This window comes from Oryzias melastigma, linkage group LG14 (genome assembly GCF_002922805.2).
Source record: "Oryzias melastigma strain HK-1 linkage group LG14, ASM292280v2, whole genome shotgun sequence".
Classification (NCBI taxonomy): Eukaryota; Metazoa; Chordata; class Actinopteri; order Beloniformes; family Adrianichthyidae; genus Oryzias; species Oryzias melastigma.
The window spans coordinates 14,565,321-14,580,943 of record NC_050525.1 but is presented as its reverse complement, the minus strand read 5'-3'; the positions used below and the strand labels follow the sequence as shown (position 1 = coordinate 14,580,943).

The 15,623-nt window shown below is 37.8% G+C and overlaps 1 protein-coding gene across 3 annotated transcripts in view; it reads left to right on the top strand.

Moving 5' to 3' along the window:
• The window catches only part of LOC112138829 (SH2 domain-containing protein 4A), a 19,640-nt gene extending 5,065 nt beyond the window's left edge, over positions 1 to 14,575 (top strand). For 2 of the 3 annotated variants that reach the window (XM_024261485.2, XM_036215232.1), the window contains exons 3-8: positions 1,635 to 1,761; positions 3,299 to 3,386; positions 5,912 to 5,953; positions 6,033 to 6,074; positions 7,087 to 7,243; positions 13,542 to 14,575. In XM_024261485.2, coding sequence (XP_024117253.1) covers positions 1,635 to 1,761; positions 3,299 to 3,386; positions 5,912 to 5,953; positions 6,033 to 6,074; positions 7,087 to 7,243; positions 13,542 to 13,738 — 653 coding nt within the window. In that variant the 3' untranslated portion in view covers positions 13,739 to 14,575. The remainder of the gene's footprint in view (positions 1 to 1,634; positions 1,762 to 3,298; positions 3,387 to 5,911; positions 5,954 to 6,032; positions 6,075 to 7,086; positions 7,244 to 13,541) is intronic. The other variant, XM_024261491.2, reaches the window with a different exon arrangement.
• Positions 14,576 to 15,623: the final 1,048 nt, after the last annotated feature.

Genomic DNA, 15,623 nt, shown 5'->3' with positions numbered 1-15,623 from the left:
GCATTAGTTTATTCTCTTTATCTAAAATAATTTGCTTCATTCACAAATATGTATGAAGACATTTTTAAAAATACTTTTGATTCTGTTATTCTAGAAATTAAAAGTTTCAAAACTTATTTTCTAACAAAACTATTCATCCTCTAAACCTGCTTGTTTTTGAAGTGGGCCACAGTTATTAAAAATATGAAGAAAATAATTGAAAAAAAAAACTAGCTGGAATACATATTTTTGTTTTGATCATGTTCAAATATTCACCTATCAGTGAAAACGCCACATTTATAGTCGAGTAATCACTGATTATTATTTCCAATTAGTTGACTGATCAGATCATGCGCAAAGTGGATGTAGAGGACACATCTTAACCACAATTAGCTTTAAACTACATAAAAATAAAGACAATTAAGATGATAGTTTAGTAAACTTATAATGAATTGTGCAGCTTATTAATTTCTGGTTTTAAAACAAGATTAAATCAAATTAGGTCAGTATCTGAAACAAAGGAACCATTTTTCACTAAAAATAAAAGTTTTGGTTCCACTGACTCAAATGTAACAAAAGTGCATTTTTTTGTTCAACTCTGACTCCAAATATGACACATTGACAAACTGAGTGAAATGACGCTGGAAGGAAAATTACTAATTGTGCTCAATTTAGACATTTTCATTTAGGGGTGTACTCACTCTCTCTCACTTTCAAGGTGTTTGCCTATGAACATCTATATAAAGAAGAGTAATTTTTAAGGAAAACTAAATTTCCACTGCTATACAAGATGGACATTGGCTACTTTTTACTGTCTAAAATTAATTTAGACAATGCTGTCCCATGAAAATATATACATATCTGCAGAAATGTGGAGTGTACTCACTTTTGTGAGATACTATAAATATAAAGATATAATGTATAATATTTTTTTTCTCAAGCGATGAATATCAACAACAGTGCTGCAGTCGGGATGTGTTCATATATTCAGTCTATTGTTATCTTTTCCTTTATTATAATTTGCTTTTCTAGATAAAATGTCTGTTCCATGCGACTTATACTCTGAAAAATACAGTTCACATGTAAATGATGCCATCATAAATGTTCTTAATCCTAAAGTGACATATTTTCACTTATAAACACAGTGCATGACACATTGAATCAGTTAAATGTGAAGTCTGTCAAAAAAACATTTTATATCTTACATGTTTTACAATCTGCTTCATAACTTCTAATTAAAGTAACTTATAACTCACCAGCCCAAGTGCAGATCATTATTAAATCCGTAAGTATTAGTAATGCTAAATGAAGTGCTGCTTATTGATTACAAAGACATTAAATTGTTCCAGAAATCATAATTACGTCACAGATCAATATTGGTTTAATAACTGAACGTCTTCATGACTCTTTTCTGCATCTGTTTTTTTTTTTTGTTTTGTTTTGTTTTTAAATTCGGCTGCATGTAGTTCTGATCTGTCACCCATGAAAGGTTTATTTAGTTTTATTAATAGAAAAGAAATGTTACTGGAGATTCTGAAGTGATGCAAATTGTAAAATTTTTTATTTCAGTTTTGCAACCTTTTTCTTCATCTTGCAGATCCGTTCACATTCAATGACGATGAGTAATCCGTTGCATAACTCTGTTTCTTTAACAGCTAACGGTAAAAGTGTGAGTTGGCTGCTGGGCCGTGATGGAGAGGTGTCTGTCATCGCGATGGACGACGGGGAAGAACTCACCTCCAAATTCCCTTTCCCAAAATCTGGAGAGAAACTACTGAAAAGGTTAGCGTAAATATATAGATATTTTTAAAGTCCCACTCCGATCATCTTTGGGTCTATTTTAAGTGTTCCCAGTGTTCGATTGATTATGATTATGCTGTTTTCTAGCCAAAATTAAAAAAAGAAAACTGTGCCTTTTTTGAACATAAATGCTGCAAAGCTGCAGTAGTTAATTAGAAATTCACCTCTGAGTAGGGTTGGGCACCGATGGGATCTGATGCGGTTCCGGTGCTACCGCGGTTCTTTTGTTTCGGTTTCGGTTCCCTTTCGGAGCTTATTGCGGTACTTCAGTAATAAAAAATAATGCCTTTATCTTCCTAAATCCAAAGCAGAACGGCTTCAAACAAGCGCAGACTCCCTCCTGCCGTGCAGCTGTGCGCACGTAATATAAAGCATAATATAAAACTCCGTCTTAAATAAACTTAAACGTCCTTGAAATTTTAGCCTGACATTTTATTAAATTAAATCAGGAATGTGGTATTTATTTGCAGTTGTTTTTGGGCAAAAGCAATATTTTATTTCAATAAAATAAGGCGGAAGATAAATGTCAATCACACGGCTGCAAAGCGCAGCAGATGATGACGACCCGCTGTGGTGGTGGGCGGAGCCGAGCCGAGCTTTCTGCTATTAGCAGCCCAACAAGGAGGAAACGATTCATTGTTTCATTTTGGGATGGGGCTCCAGCGTTGTTTAAAAATTGCGGAAACTCCACTATTCACAGCGAAAGTCCCGCCCACCGACGTTGCGAAAGCCGACCATCTCGGCGGTTTTATATGAGCCCGCCCACGAACACAAGAAAGTAAATAGATAGGCTGAATCGTAAAGAATCAGAAGGAAGTACAAGTGATTGACATGTCCACAGACAAATGAAACTTCAATGAACTTTGGAACCGAAATCCGGCACCGTTTGCAGCCGCATCTTTCGGTTTCGGTAGAACCGCGCAAATCATAACGGTTCCTACTTGGAACCGAACTTCGGTGCCCAACCCTACCTCTGAGTTCTGGGCGACTGTTGGTGACGAGTAATCACGTCCAAACTTCCCATCATTCATTCATTTACACTCTTTCCTGCTAGCTTACAGCCTCCCACACCTCAACCTAAAATTACAGGTGCAACAAAAATGGCAAGTGATTTTGGAGCGATCCAGCCGTACAGATTTGATCCAGATCCAACTCAGACGAGGAAAATAAATGATTTTATTTGTCTTTAAGTGACTGCATCAGAATGGAGTGAAGCTGGGAGCTTGTGGCCTGACCAGTGCATTTTCTGTCATAGCAACAATCTTTTTCAAATGTCATTTTTCCATCTATTCCTGATTCACAATAATATAAATAAATAAATTACTAAGAAATGCTATTATGAACTTTATTTTCTTAATATATGTCCATCAGAAAAAGACCACACTGACATGCCATAAACCCCAAAAACACAACTTTAATCGGAGTGGGTGTTTAAAGAAGATCTTCATGAGGAGTTTCCGCTCTGTCAGAAGATGTGCATAAAAACCACAATAGAAAACAGTGATCCTTTGCTCCACAGAATTCCAAGCACCAAAGGAGGCAGTGACAAAACTCAAACAGAGAACGTCACTCCAAAAACCAAAAGTGAAATTTCTTCTATTCTGAAGGTGGGTGGCTGTTTTTTATTCATTTATTTATTTATTTTTTTTCCAATAAAACAATTTAAAAAATACAGAAAATTTAGCTCGAAAACGTAACAATGCTGCCTTTATAATACTTATTATTTTTTATCTACTCTTATAATTAGTAATCAATGAGATGTCGTGGAAAAAACGGTAGACCTTGATTGCACTGTTTTATACAGAATCCTAGATGGGACATTTAATAACATTTTTCCCTCAAATTAAGCATTTTGTGTGCAAAAATGAGCATATTCTTTTGGCCACACTTTAGTATTTTAGAGCCACAAATTGAGCATTTTGTGTGCAGAAATGGGCCTGTTTTTGGGCCGCGATTTAATATTTTATGGCCACAGATTAGCATCTTGTGTGCAAAAATTAGCGTATTGTGTGCAAAAATGAACGACGGAATATAAGGGCCATATTACAAGAAAGAAACTTTTTTTAAATTATGACCTTAAAGTTGTAAATTTACGAAAACTAAGTCGTAACTGTTAAATTACAATACGAAAGTCCATAAATTGATAATTTTTTTTCTTGTAAACTAACAAGGTTTTAAAGTCGTAAATTTACGACTTTAAAACAAAAAATTACAAGGAAATTTTTTTTACTGTTAAATAATGAAAAAAGTCATTTATTTATGACTTTAAAAGTCATGGGCTAAATTTATGACATTTTTGCACTTTAATGTACATGTGTCAAATTAGTTAATTTAGGACTTTTAAAGTAACCTTTAACATTTATGAGACAAAACGTCAAAGTTATGAGGAAAAAAGTCATAAATTTACAATCTTATATCTAATATTACTTTTTTTTTTGATGGCCCTAATACTCTGTCGTAAAAATTTGCAATTTTTAAAGCCACAATTTAGTATTTTATGGCCACAAATTGGTATTTTGTATAAGAAAAAAAAGAAAAATAGCATTTGTGGCCACGATTTAATATTGGTCTCAAATTATTATTTATTAGCATTTTATAGGCACACTATAGCATTTTGTGTGCACAAATAATCATTTAGTGGTCATTATTATGTATTTTATGGTCGCACATTATTAGTTTATCATTTTTTAGGCAAAAATTAGCATTTGTGTGAACAATTAATTATTTCTTGGCCAAAAAATATCTTCATGTTCATTTTGTGGGCACTAATAGTCATTTTATATGTGCAAATAATACTTGTGGACAAATTAGGATTGTTTGGACAAATTAATATCTTTTACCCCAAAATTAGCATTTGTGCCAAAAAATAACGTCCACAATAATTATGTCCAAAAATTATTATTTGTGCCCAAAATTAAAATTTTTATGGCCACAAATTGGAATTTTTGTGTATACAAATTAGCATTTTGTGTCCACAAATGAGAACTTATGACCACAAATTAACATTTTGTGGCCACAAATTATTTGTACCCAAAATTAAGATTTTATTACCACAAATAAGCATTTCATGTCCACAAATAAGCATTTTATTTCCACTAATTGGCATTTTTGCTACCCCAAATTAGCATTTGTCTACAAATTGGCATTTATGTCCACAAATGAGCATTTTGTGTCCTCAAATTAGTATTTTTGCGACCCCAAATGAGTGTTTTGCGACCACAAATTAGCATTTTTATGACCCCAAATTATCATTTTGTGATCATAGATTAGCACTGATATCCTCAAATTAGCATTTTGTGACCACAAATTTGCATTAAAGTCCATAATTTATTAGTTAGGATTTTGTGACCACCAAGTAGCATGTATGTCCACAAATTAGCATTTTTGCTACCACAATTTAGCATTTTGTGACCACAAATTAGTATTTATGTACACAAATTGGCATTTTGTGAACAAAAATGAACTCAATGTCTTAGTTAGAATTGATGCTAATATTATTTCTGAGCACACAAAATGCTAATTAGTGTATATAAAAGTCAAATTTGTGGCTACAGAAGGCTAATTAGTGCTACTAAAGACTAAATTGTGGCCACAAGCTATTAATTTGAGGTAACAACTTTTTTTATGTCCTGTCCAGAGCTCTGTGGTTTCATGCAGCTGATTTGAAAATACTGTTTTCCTTTGTTTGCTGATTTATCATCGCTGTCATGGAATATTAAATTTAACGCATAAGCTGCCTGGGAAAATGATCAGTATCCTATTGGTCTGTTCTACATATAAAACAAATGATGCTATTTCCCTCGAGCATTTTTTTGGTCTTTTTCTCACACACAAAACAATATTTTGTTGTCATGACAACATTGAAAAGGAGCCAGGATGACATATTTTTTGGCTTGTTCATCATAACTCTCCTAACCGAAGCTTTTCACTGATCACGCGACGAAAACAAAATCATTTGGCAGATTTCCACAGAAATGCTCGCTTGTGAAAGTCTCGTCAGACTCCCTAGTGTTAGAGAAATTCCAGCATTCCCTGTTCCTTTCTGTCACATTCCGAGTTCTGAACAGGCTGGAAGTTCATGAGGATGACGTGTCTGTTGGAGCATCAGCTCACATGCCTCTGCCTCTCCCAGCAGGGGAAGAATGAAGAGACGAGCTCCTCGCTCCCTCTGCTGGTAAGTAGAGGCAACTGCTGCCTGCAGCTGAGCGGAGCGTGTGGTGGAGACTCATGCAGTGTCTTTGTTCATCCTACAGGTGTCAGCGAGTGATCCTCCACAACCCACACCCCAAGTAAAGGTAGATTCTACTTTTATTAATGCTTTTATTTTTTAATCTGCTCCTAATTCACAATTATTTAGTAAAACAACATCATTTTGAGCTCCTCCATCATCAGAAAATGCCACAAGAACATGATAAAAACACCATTTTCATCTCCTCTTTGGACCGTCTGTCTCTCAGCATCACCCCACCCCTGCACTGGGGCTTTTCTGAGCTCACCTTGAAATTCCAGAACCAAAGCTCCCCCCCCGCCGGCCGTTCCAGCAGCTTTGATTGCGTCCTTTCTCCCTCGTGTCTCCATGTCGGTATGTGCGAGCGTGCAGGTGACACACTGTGGAAACGGCTAAATCCCAGAGGCAAGGCAGGATTTCTGGACTGCCCCGAAACAGATGGTTGAAGAACTTGATCGGGGAATTAAGACACTGGAGACGGGGAGGGAGGCGTCAGTTGCAGATGGATGAGATTCTAGGGATCCTCTCCTGAGGTTTGGGCCTGTGAGCTCTCCTCTGTTCTCCGTTTTTCATCTCATCTTTTTCACAGGAGGAATGCTCTCTCCCTTCAATCCCTTAAATCTGTACTAGCTTATCCATATTACAGGCTCCAGAATTTCTCTCATACATTTATTCTTTATACTTCAGGAGTTCTGATGTGTTCACAGCCAACATTTCAAAGCAGAAGCCTTCCCAGACTCTTAGGTCGAGTGCTTTGTTCTTGGAGGTGTCACAATGAGTGCAGCGCGCTTTCATTAGCTGAACTGGGAGGTGGAGTCATCCGCCCAGGAGAAGAGGGAATGTTGATTAAGAAGGCGGCTTGATTTTCAGCGGAAGTCACCTGATCGTTTCCAGTCAAACTTTTAATCAGCGCCTCACTTCCATTTCATTACTGGACACTGTTGTCACCGGAGAACCGTCATTTGGGAAATCACATAACCGATAATTTAATCAGGCTGGACATGGAAAATCATGAATGGAAATGAGTTCACGCAAACAACAGTCTCGTGTCCTTGTTTGATTCCTATTTATTTTTGCAGGTGGAAGTGAAGCAGGTCGGTCCTGCCAAGGTGAAGCCGTCTAGTCCTACGCAAAGATGCTCCCCTCTTAACCTGCAGAAACCAGTCCAGCCTCCTTCTGTCAGATCATCCCCATCATGTGACAACGCAAAGCCTCCACCCGAACAAAAAAAGACGGGTAAGACTTTTTTCTTTTTAAACCTTCATCATCAGCTGAAGGAAACTCTGAGGAGGGCAAATGCTGAGTTCCATTTTAGGATAGTTTTAACCCCGATGTTGTGTTTGGGTCAAAACTGAACTGTGAAAATGGGTCAAAAAGGGTTAAAAATGTCATTTTGGAGCTGTGAAAGACTGGAAAACTGCAATCTTTTTCATGTTTTGTTGGCAGGTTTAGGATATTATCCTTTAAATATTTCTGCTGCAGCTCAACTAAGTAAAACAAATCAATCCGAATCACAGAAAAAGCTCACATATCTTTGATATTTACCTGGACATATGTGACAGTTTTTTCAGTTTCATCTTTGAAGTTTCTTTGCTAAAATAAGAACCGAGAAGAGTTAGTTATTAAAGCATTTTCTGTGAGGAGAACCGAGTGAAAGAAAGAACAGAAAAATGCATTTATTTCCCTCTAACTAATCCACTTGCCAAATATTGAATCTTTCTTTATTGATGGAGGAGAGAAAATGCAAAAAAGAGGATTAAAAACTCTAAAGTGACTGTTTTTTGGCTTCTAGTCTGGTACTTTTCTTTGTCTTCTTTAGAAAGAAAAATTTCAAAAATAAAAGGTTTATTTTACCTGTTGATACAAAAACTCACTACAAGTGAGCAGTTAATGTATTAACATAGATATTTAAGACTTATATGGAAGTAAACAAAAGAAAAACAAAATATTCTAGTTTTTTATATTTATGGATGGAAATCAACTTTAACTCAAAGTATCAAACACTCCACTGATACTTATAAGATATTCTTGCATTAAATGATTAAATAGCTGTCAATGAACAGAATTTAGCTCAAGTTGTGCATTCGCAGGTTTGGAAAACACTCAGGTCTTACAGTTTGTTTACAAGGAAACCTGATGTTCCCAGATATATAACAAAATAAAGGTGTATCCGTTTTAATCTCATCTTAAAAATAAACAAATGTGTTTTTAGTAAAATATAACTCTAATAATCTAGATCTAGTATAAATGTTTTTAGCTCTTCATCCTGAAATACATCATGTTGACCCATTTATAAATGTTGAACTCAGCACCATCTAGTGGACGAGGCTGGTACTGCAGAGAGAAAAGTTGAATAAGAGGAAAGCTCGTTTCCAGAAAACTCCCTCTGCTGGAAAAACACCTGCAACACAAGATCTCCTCAGACATGCAACAGTTTTCTGCTGTTTCACTGCTCAGGATATAGCAATTATACCTGGTTGTTATGTAATTTGAAGTTTGGGGAAGTCAAGTAAAACAGGACTTTTATTCCTTTATTGCTTTTATTTTGTGTTTATTGTGTTAGATGAATGAATATTCAGGAAAGGATATTCATGTGGTGTAGTGAGAATTCAGGTGGGATGAGTATTAAACATATTTTGACTTTTTCCTGTCGCTGTGGTGAAGGATAAGTGTAGGAGCTCAAAAGTTTCATAAAATCAGTCATTTTCTTTCGTATTTATTTAAAAAAAAATGATTCTCACCTTGCAAGGAGTGACTACCAGACAAAAAAAATCACAATTTCTTGTTAAATTTAAATTGTTTTGCTTTTTCAGCAAAGATTATATGATATTTACCACCTTAACTAAGAATAGTTGGATTTAGTGCTGCTCTGTGTCAGAAAGGCTGATTTTCTGAGGATTGTGTCTGAAATTAAAAATTAAAGTTATTAAAACTCCCCACATCTATAAAAATTCACAATTACGTTGAATAACAATATTTTTTGGCTTTAGAATCCAATTTTTGAATATATATTTTATATAATTGTCATTTTTAGTTGCATTTTTCCCCTTTTAGTGCATTGTAATAGTTTAAAAACTAACATAATCCAAATTAAACTGTGTTTATAGCTAATGCATGATTTTTACTCACTTCAAGATTAAGTAAAACTCCACAAGTGTCTGGAATATTCCACGGGTGACGACAGGAGCTCAAAAATGGCGTTGAAGGCACAACTGAACAGAAAATAAAAATGAAACTGACAAGTACATTGCAGCTCATGTATCCTTAATAGGGAACGGAGTAAGAGGAAGTCTGACTGTAGAACTAAGCAGAATAATTCCCTGCGACAGCGAGTGTGTAGGCCGTAGTTTTGGATAGGTGTGTGAGCAGTGGTGTGTGGTTGGCAGTTTGCATGTTTGTGTCTATAAATCCTCCTCTCTGCATCCGCCGGCTTTGCTCTCCTCTATCTTCACCTTCAGAGGGAAGGACAGGCATTCCAGCAGTGCTTCCCAACTCTTGCCCTGGGCGACGCTCAGCCAGAGCTGATAAGTGACAGGGGCCCCAGCCCCCACACAGGAGTCAGCCCCAGGCTTTTACGCACACACACACACCTCCGTGCCCTTCAGTCCACAGACGTGCTGCTTGGGATTTCTGCCCACTTCTGTTACTCCTTCCACCTCCTCCTCCTCTCCTCCAGCCAAAGACGTGAAGGTCTTTAGGAGGCAGAGATAGATTGGGCTTTGATTTTTCTGCTCATTGATGCCCCTCCTCTTTGTCTTCTGTGTACATCGATGGGCTGAGATGTGATGACGACCGACGGAAACAGCAGATTAATCATCCACGATGAATGATTTAAGGCTGCAATTCTTTTTTTTGTTATGAATGTGTTGCTGCATATCAGGGTGCAGCTGCTGAGACGGCTTCAGGTGGAAAGGTGTGGTGCTTCCACCTCTTTTTCATTTGGGTGTGTTTGGACAGGTTCATCTGGTTACACGTGGAAAGTTTTTAGTACTTTATATATATATATTTTATTGAAAAAGTCCTCTCTGCGCCTCCAACTCTATTAAGAATTCTGCTCAGACCTGCGGCAAGGCTCCGAGTCTGAAAAACTCTCTTAACCGTGACTGTGTGTGCGCGTCCCTGTGTGCATCCGCGCCAGTGTGTGCGCCGCCTTCAATTGCTGGAACCTATCCAAGGTTTCCGTGGTGACCACACAACACAACGAGACAATCAGAGGCAAACCCACGCAGCGCGGCGAGAGGACATTAACACAGGAACAGCAGGTCAGGGGGCAGGAGAAGGCAGGGCGAGGCAGGCGGGGAGGAAGATGAGGCGGACGGTGGAGGGAGGCAGCACAGCCACAGGAAGAGGGGTGAGGGAGAGCTGGTAAACAACGATAAACAATACAAAAAACAACCTGAGAAGGCATTTTTGGTTGATCCCACTTCTGCGTGTTAGTCGTACCCGAGCAGAAGGGGCGTGTGGGTGAGGGCATGCCTAGACTTGAATGCAACACGAGAACATGCGTGTCTCTTTAAAGTCATCTGTTAGAATCGGCCTGTGCACGTCTGCGTCCTTTTTTTTTTTTTTTTCCCCATTTTCCTTCCGTCCACACACACCGCCGTGCGTTTGTGTGCGCGGCTTTCACGCCGGCGCTCTCCTCACATATCTGTGTCCCCCAGGGATGACGCTAAAAATATGTGGCTCCTCAAGCCTTCTGGTGTCTGAGCAGCGTCTGTCTGCTCTTCAGCGCCGTCCCTGCGGCCCTCCCTCCTCTTCATTACTCCTGTTCCCTTCATTCCTTCCCACAATTACACCCAAACCTCGGTACCGGGGCGGCCTCGCTCGCTCACACACACAAAAACTACACCCAGCTGTGTCCCTAACACACTTCCTGTGAGGATGACCTCTGCTCAGCCGGAGTGGCACAAGAGGAGGCGAATGGAAAGGAGAAAAACAGGTAGAGAGGAGCGGAGCAGCGTCTGCAGAAGGGGAAAGGTTGGACTCTTTGAGTTTCTGAAAGTGCAGTTCTGCTGGTTGAAGTACTGATGCATTCTCTCGTGCTTTGAGGATTTGGAAATCTTAATTGCATCATATTTGATGCAAAGCAATAACAAATTCAGAGGAAAATTACGTTTTTAGCAAGTCCTTGTAGCATTTTTCTGATGATGGAGGAAATGCATTAAGAAGATTAGCCTTAAAATTACATTTCTGATCATTTCTGTATTCAAAATGTGAATCAGCAGCAGACAAAAAAATGCCACTTGAAAAAAGCTTAATTGTTGCGTATTAATTCAATTCAATTTTATTTATATAGCCCAATATCACAAAAGAATTACCTCACTGGGCTTCATGCAGGTAATCTTACAGTAGCAGAAGGTCAGTTATGAAACATAAGCAAAAGCTAAAAACTAAACACACCAAATAAAACTGGTTATCCCTGCCTTTAGACCTTCCTCCCCAGTAAGGAAAAACTTTAAAAAAAAATCTGATTCAGGGAAAAAAAGAAGAAACCTTGGGAGAGATCCTCTCCCAGGACAGACAGGCGATTTGCCAGGAATGTTGAATAAGAATCGGCTTATCTAACCGTACAACTACGTGTTTGAATCGAGCTCAGCCAGATAGGACTGTGGGACAGGTGGGGGTAAAGTCCACAGTCTAGACGAGCCAGAGGCGGAGTCCACGGCCAGGAACGGGAGCACAGACAATCCACCTGGAATCTGAAATCTCTCCCACTGAAAGAGGAACAACATGTGAATCACACTGCACCAAACAGAAGCAGAGAGATCCGAATAGAATAAATAAAGATGAGAGGATAAGTAAATTAGAATAGAGAACAGAACCCAAAAGCTTTTGTGGATAAGGGAACAAAAAATGAAATATTCTCTGGTCACTAGCTAGTGTGGCAGTAGACCCGTCCAAGGAGGAATGTTTTAAGCCTAACTTTGAATGTGGAAACTGGAAAAATGGCAAAATCTTCTCAAAGTACTAACAGGTGTTTTTGTTGTTTGTTGCGTTGACACAAAGTTGTACTCATCTGTGTGAAAGACATGAGCTGTGACAAGTCATGCTGAAAATGTACACTGGAACTCTGAACATGGAGTGACTGAACTGGATTTCCTTCAATCCGGATTAATGTCAAATGAATAGATGGGTACTCATTATTCAGAATTCCTCATTATAATCCCTAAACGTTAGGGTTACTAGAGGTCACATGATTCAATAAGTATCCCAATACATTGAATTGATACATGAAAGCTTCAACTAACTTTGTGGTGATACGATGCTGTCCAATTCTTTTACCTAAATGAATACAATCTAGATATTTATTATTCGTTTTCTGTTTAAAACAATAAATGAAAATGTTCTAACAGAGAAACTCTTTGTCTTTCTGACACTTTTTATTGAAGCAACAGAAACAATTTCTGGTATTTTTGGTCTTTTAGACTGTTTTGTTCTTTGTGGTAAAAAAAAAGTCTCCTTTTATTTTATTTACATGTTGTTTGCAGTGCTGTGAAAGAAAAACAAAATCAGTTGTTAGCAGTGCTCCCAAACACTCCCTGATGTGCTATCGGCACAATATAAAAACACGGATTTTGGTGCATGTAGTTACATTCAAATGTGTCACATTTAAATGTTTCTGGAAAAAATCGGCGAGGTTCGGCTACATTTAGCAATGTTGGAAATAAGTGGCATTTCTTTTTTTCCCCTCAGCTATACTTATAGAACCTTATTGGCTAAGACACATTTCTTCATTTTTTTTCTTAAACTGAAAAATATTTTCTTACAGAAATCAGACAATGTTCCATTTAAGGTTGAGTATTTCTAAATTTACCAAAAGAAAAGCACTTTAAATTTGCTATGGTAAAATCAACTTCTATGTTGATTACAAATGCAGTTCACACTCCAATCATTAAATAAAATGTATTTGAGCATTTTATTAATATAAAAGATTTATTAATATTCAGACAGTTATTTTTATTATTTTTTAAGTCATACTCTTTTAAAAGTAAAATACTGTTTCTGGTACTGTCTTGAGATGTATTGGGATACATATCGTGATATGTGTATTGTAATACGTATATCGTGATGCGTGGTGCCAGACCCTTGGAAATACACACTCCTAATAAAAAGGCAGATAAAACATGGAACAACTGGAAGAGAAATGTACAAAGTGAGCCAGAAATTGATCATTTGCTTCCAGATTGATTTTATATATTTTTACCATCATAATCTTGTTCACATCTGTTTTTTTCCCCCCAAGACTGTTGCTACAGTCGGCAGTGCTCCCTGACCTTTGTTAGACCACGGACTGATATCAGTAAAATACAAATAAAACTTCATTTGGAATTAGACATTTTAAAAACTTTTTTTTTTTTTAATTTATGGCCCGGATTTTAAGGTTCAAAATTGCTCCAACGTGTTTCAGACATGTAGCTATCATTTAAATGTGAGTAAAGTAAATAGGATTCATTTGTTTGTCGTTTCTTTTCAAGTATTTTTTTCTGAAACGTGTGTTTCATTAAACGACGACCTCCCTGTTTTGTTCTTTCAGTTGAAGATTCATCTAGGAAGTCCATCTTCGTGTCCAATCCAGACCCTGTGAAGAAGTCAGACTTGGTCGGGGGCGGCCAGGTGATAGCGCTAGTGGGAATATTCAACGCTAAAGATGCCAACACGCCAGCTCCTCCTCGTGGCGTCAAGCCCCCCCTCCCCAACAAGCCTCTTCACTTACGTCCAACGAACTTATAGTCCCAGACGAACTAACTCCAGGAGCCGCGATGCTGAAGTACTGTCTCACACGGCAATAAGACACGGCTCTTCCGGAGCTCCAGTCCGAGAGTAAAGGCTTTTATTTCCTCACTGAAAAAGGATTTTTTGCTGTCAGTGTTCAATATTTTTGGGGTTTCTTTAGATTTTGGATGCTGCCAGACTGTAACCACTCTTTAAAACTCCAAAGCAACTGGTTGTACTTGATGACTTTCTTTTAAAAGGAACTATTCTTCAGAACTATCAGAGGGATTCATATTGATGCTTTAAGCTCTGCTGATCTGGTGAAGAAGCTTCTGTTGTATTTCTAGAATTCACAAATCTGTGGGCACATTTTTTTAAATGATTCGTGTCATATTCTGTGTTAAACGTAAAAAAAAATAAGGTTTTGGTGGTGAAAAACCAAAAGGTACAGGAGGCTCCTCCTTTATCTTGCCGTCGCCTCCCCTGCTGTGGGATCGGATTGTGAATTTGTCTCTGCGCCGCCAAGCAGGAGTTTCCCTCTGACCTGTGGCGGACCAAACGCCGGTGCCAAACGCACGCTGTTCTGTCAGTCCGAGGAAATCAAACCCTGCAGACGCCATCATTGCCAAAAAGAACACAGCTTCTATTGCTTCTTTGAAGGAAAGCTGTGCTAAATTTGAGAGTTTCAGTGTTTTTTTTTTTTTTCATTTTCTTTCATTTTCTATAAGGAAACATCTTTTAATAATGGGATCATAAATGGAGGCAATGTGCTCTTGCATGAAATGAGAGGCATGTCGATGCCTAAATGAGTCGATCAAGAAAAGAAAAAATAAATAAAACTGTATATAGAGTCGAGTGCTTTTTACGTTTTCTCAAACTTCTTGTTTGGTGTAATTAATTCAAAAGTTTCTTCACATATTTCTTTTTTTAAAATTGTGCTTCTATATTTCAAATATTTCTCACAGTTCACGGTGTTCATACTGGACAAGGAGGGAGGGGATTCTTTCTCTTTTTTTAACATTTTACTCATTTATGTCCGCCACCACAGAGGCAACATATCATGATGCTCCCACCGCCGTGCTTCACAAGTTCAAGTTTGCACAAGTTGAGTTTTGGTGCAAAATGTCAAAGCAGTGCAAATCTTGCTCTTGGCTTTTTCTTCACAGCTCTTTTCCTTCATTTCAAAAACTTTGTGTCAAACAAATCCGTGCAGAGACAAACCATAAATATTCATCTCTCCTCCATGATGAATTTTCAAACAGTTATAACTTCTGTAAATTAGAGGACGTCGTCCATATCTGAGTCCTTGATTGGTCAAAGTTTCATGCACGTTCAACGGCCAAGTGTTTTGGATGCAAAGCGGTTGTAGAAACGTGAATATACATGTGAACATGAGAGTTTTGAACACAGAAGCTCAAAACGCACATCAACTTAGACTTTCCTTTGGATGTGACCGCTTGAACGCATGTTGCTGAGGGAGGTGTGAACGTAGCTTGTCAATCAGCAACTGTTTAAATGTGTATCAACACCTTTTCGTAATAGGTTTGCACTAATGTTGAACACTTAATGTTAGTTACTTTACTTTAAGTAACTAACAACATCTGATTTTGTGATAGAATCAGCTGATTTAATTGCGTTAACACTTCACTGCAGTAAACTTGAATATCTGTGCAAGACTGCTTTTCTCCACTTTGGAATTCTCTGGACTTGAACACTGGAGAGGCTATTCTTAAGCCTTTCAGAGTTCACTATATCCATAAATATGATCATATTTTGTCTTTGGCACACTAAAGAATGATTTTTTTTTTAAACTAACTATAAGTAATTTTTCTGAGCTCTTTTTCTATCCAGAGGCGACTTGATGTATTTCGCTCCTTGTGGGCGCCGCCCATTTCATGACATC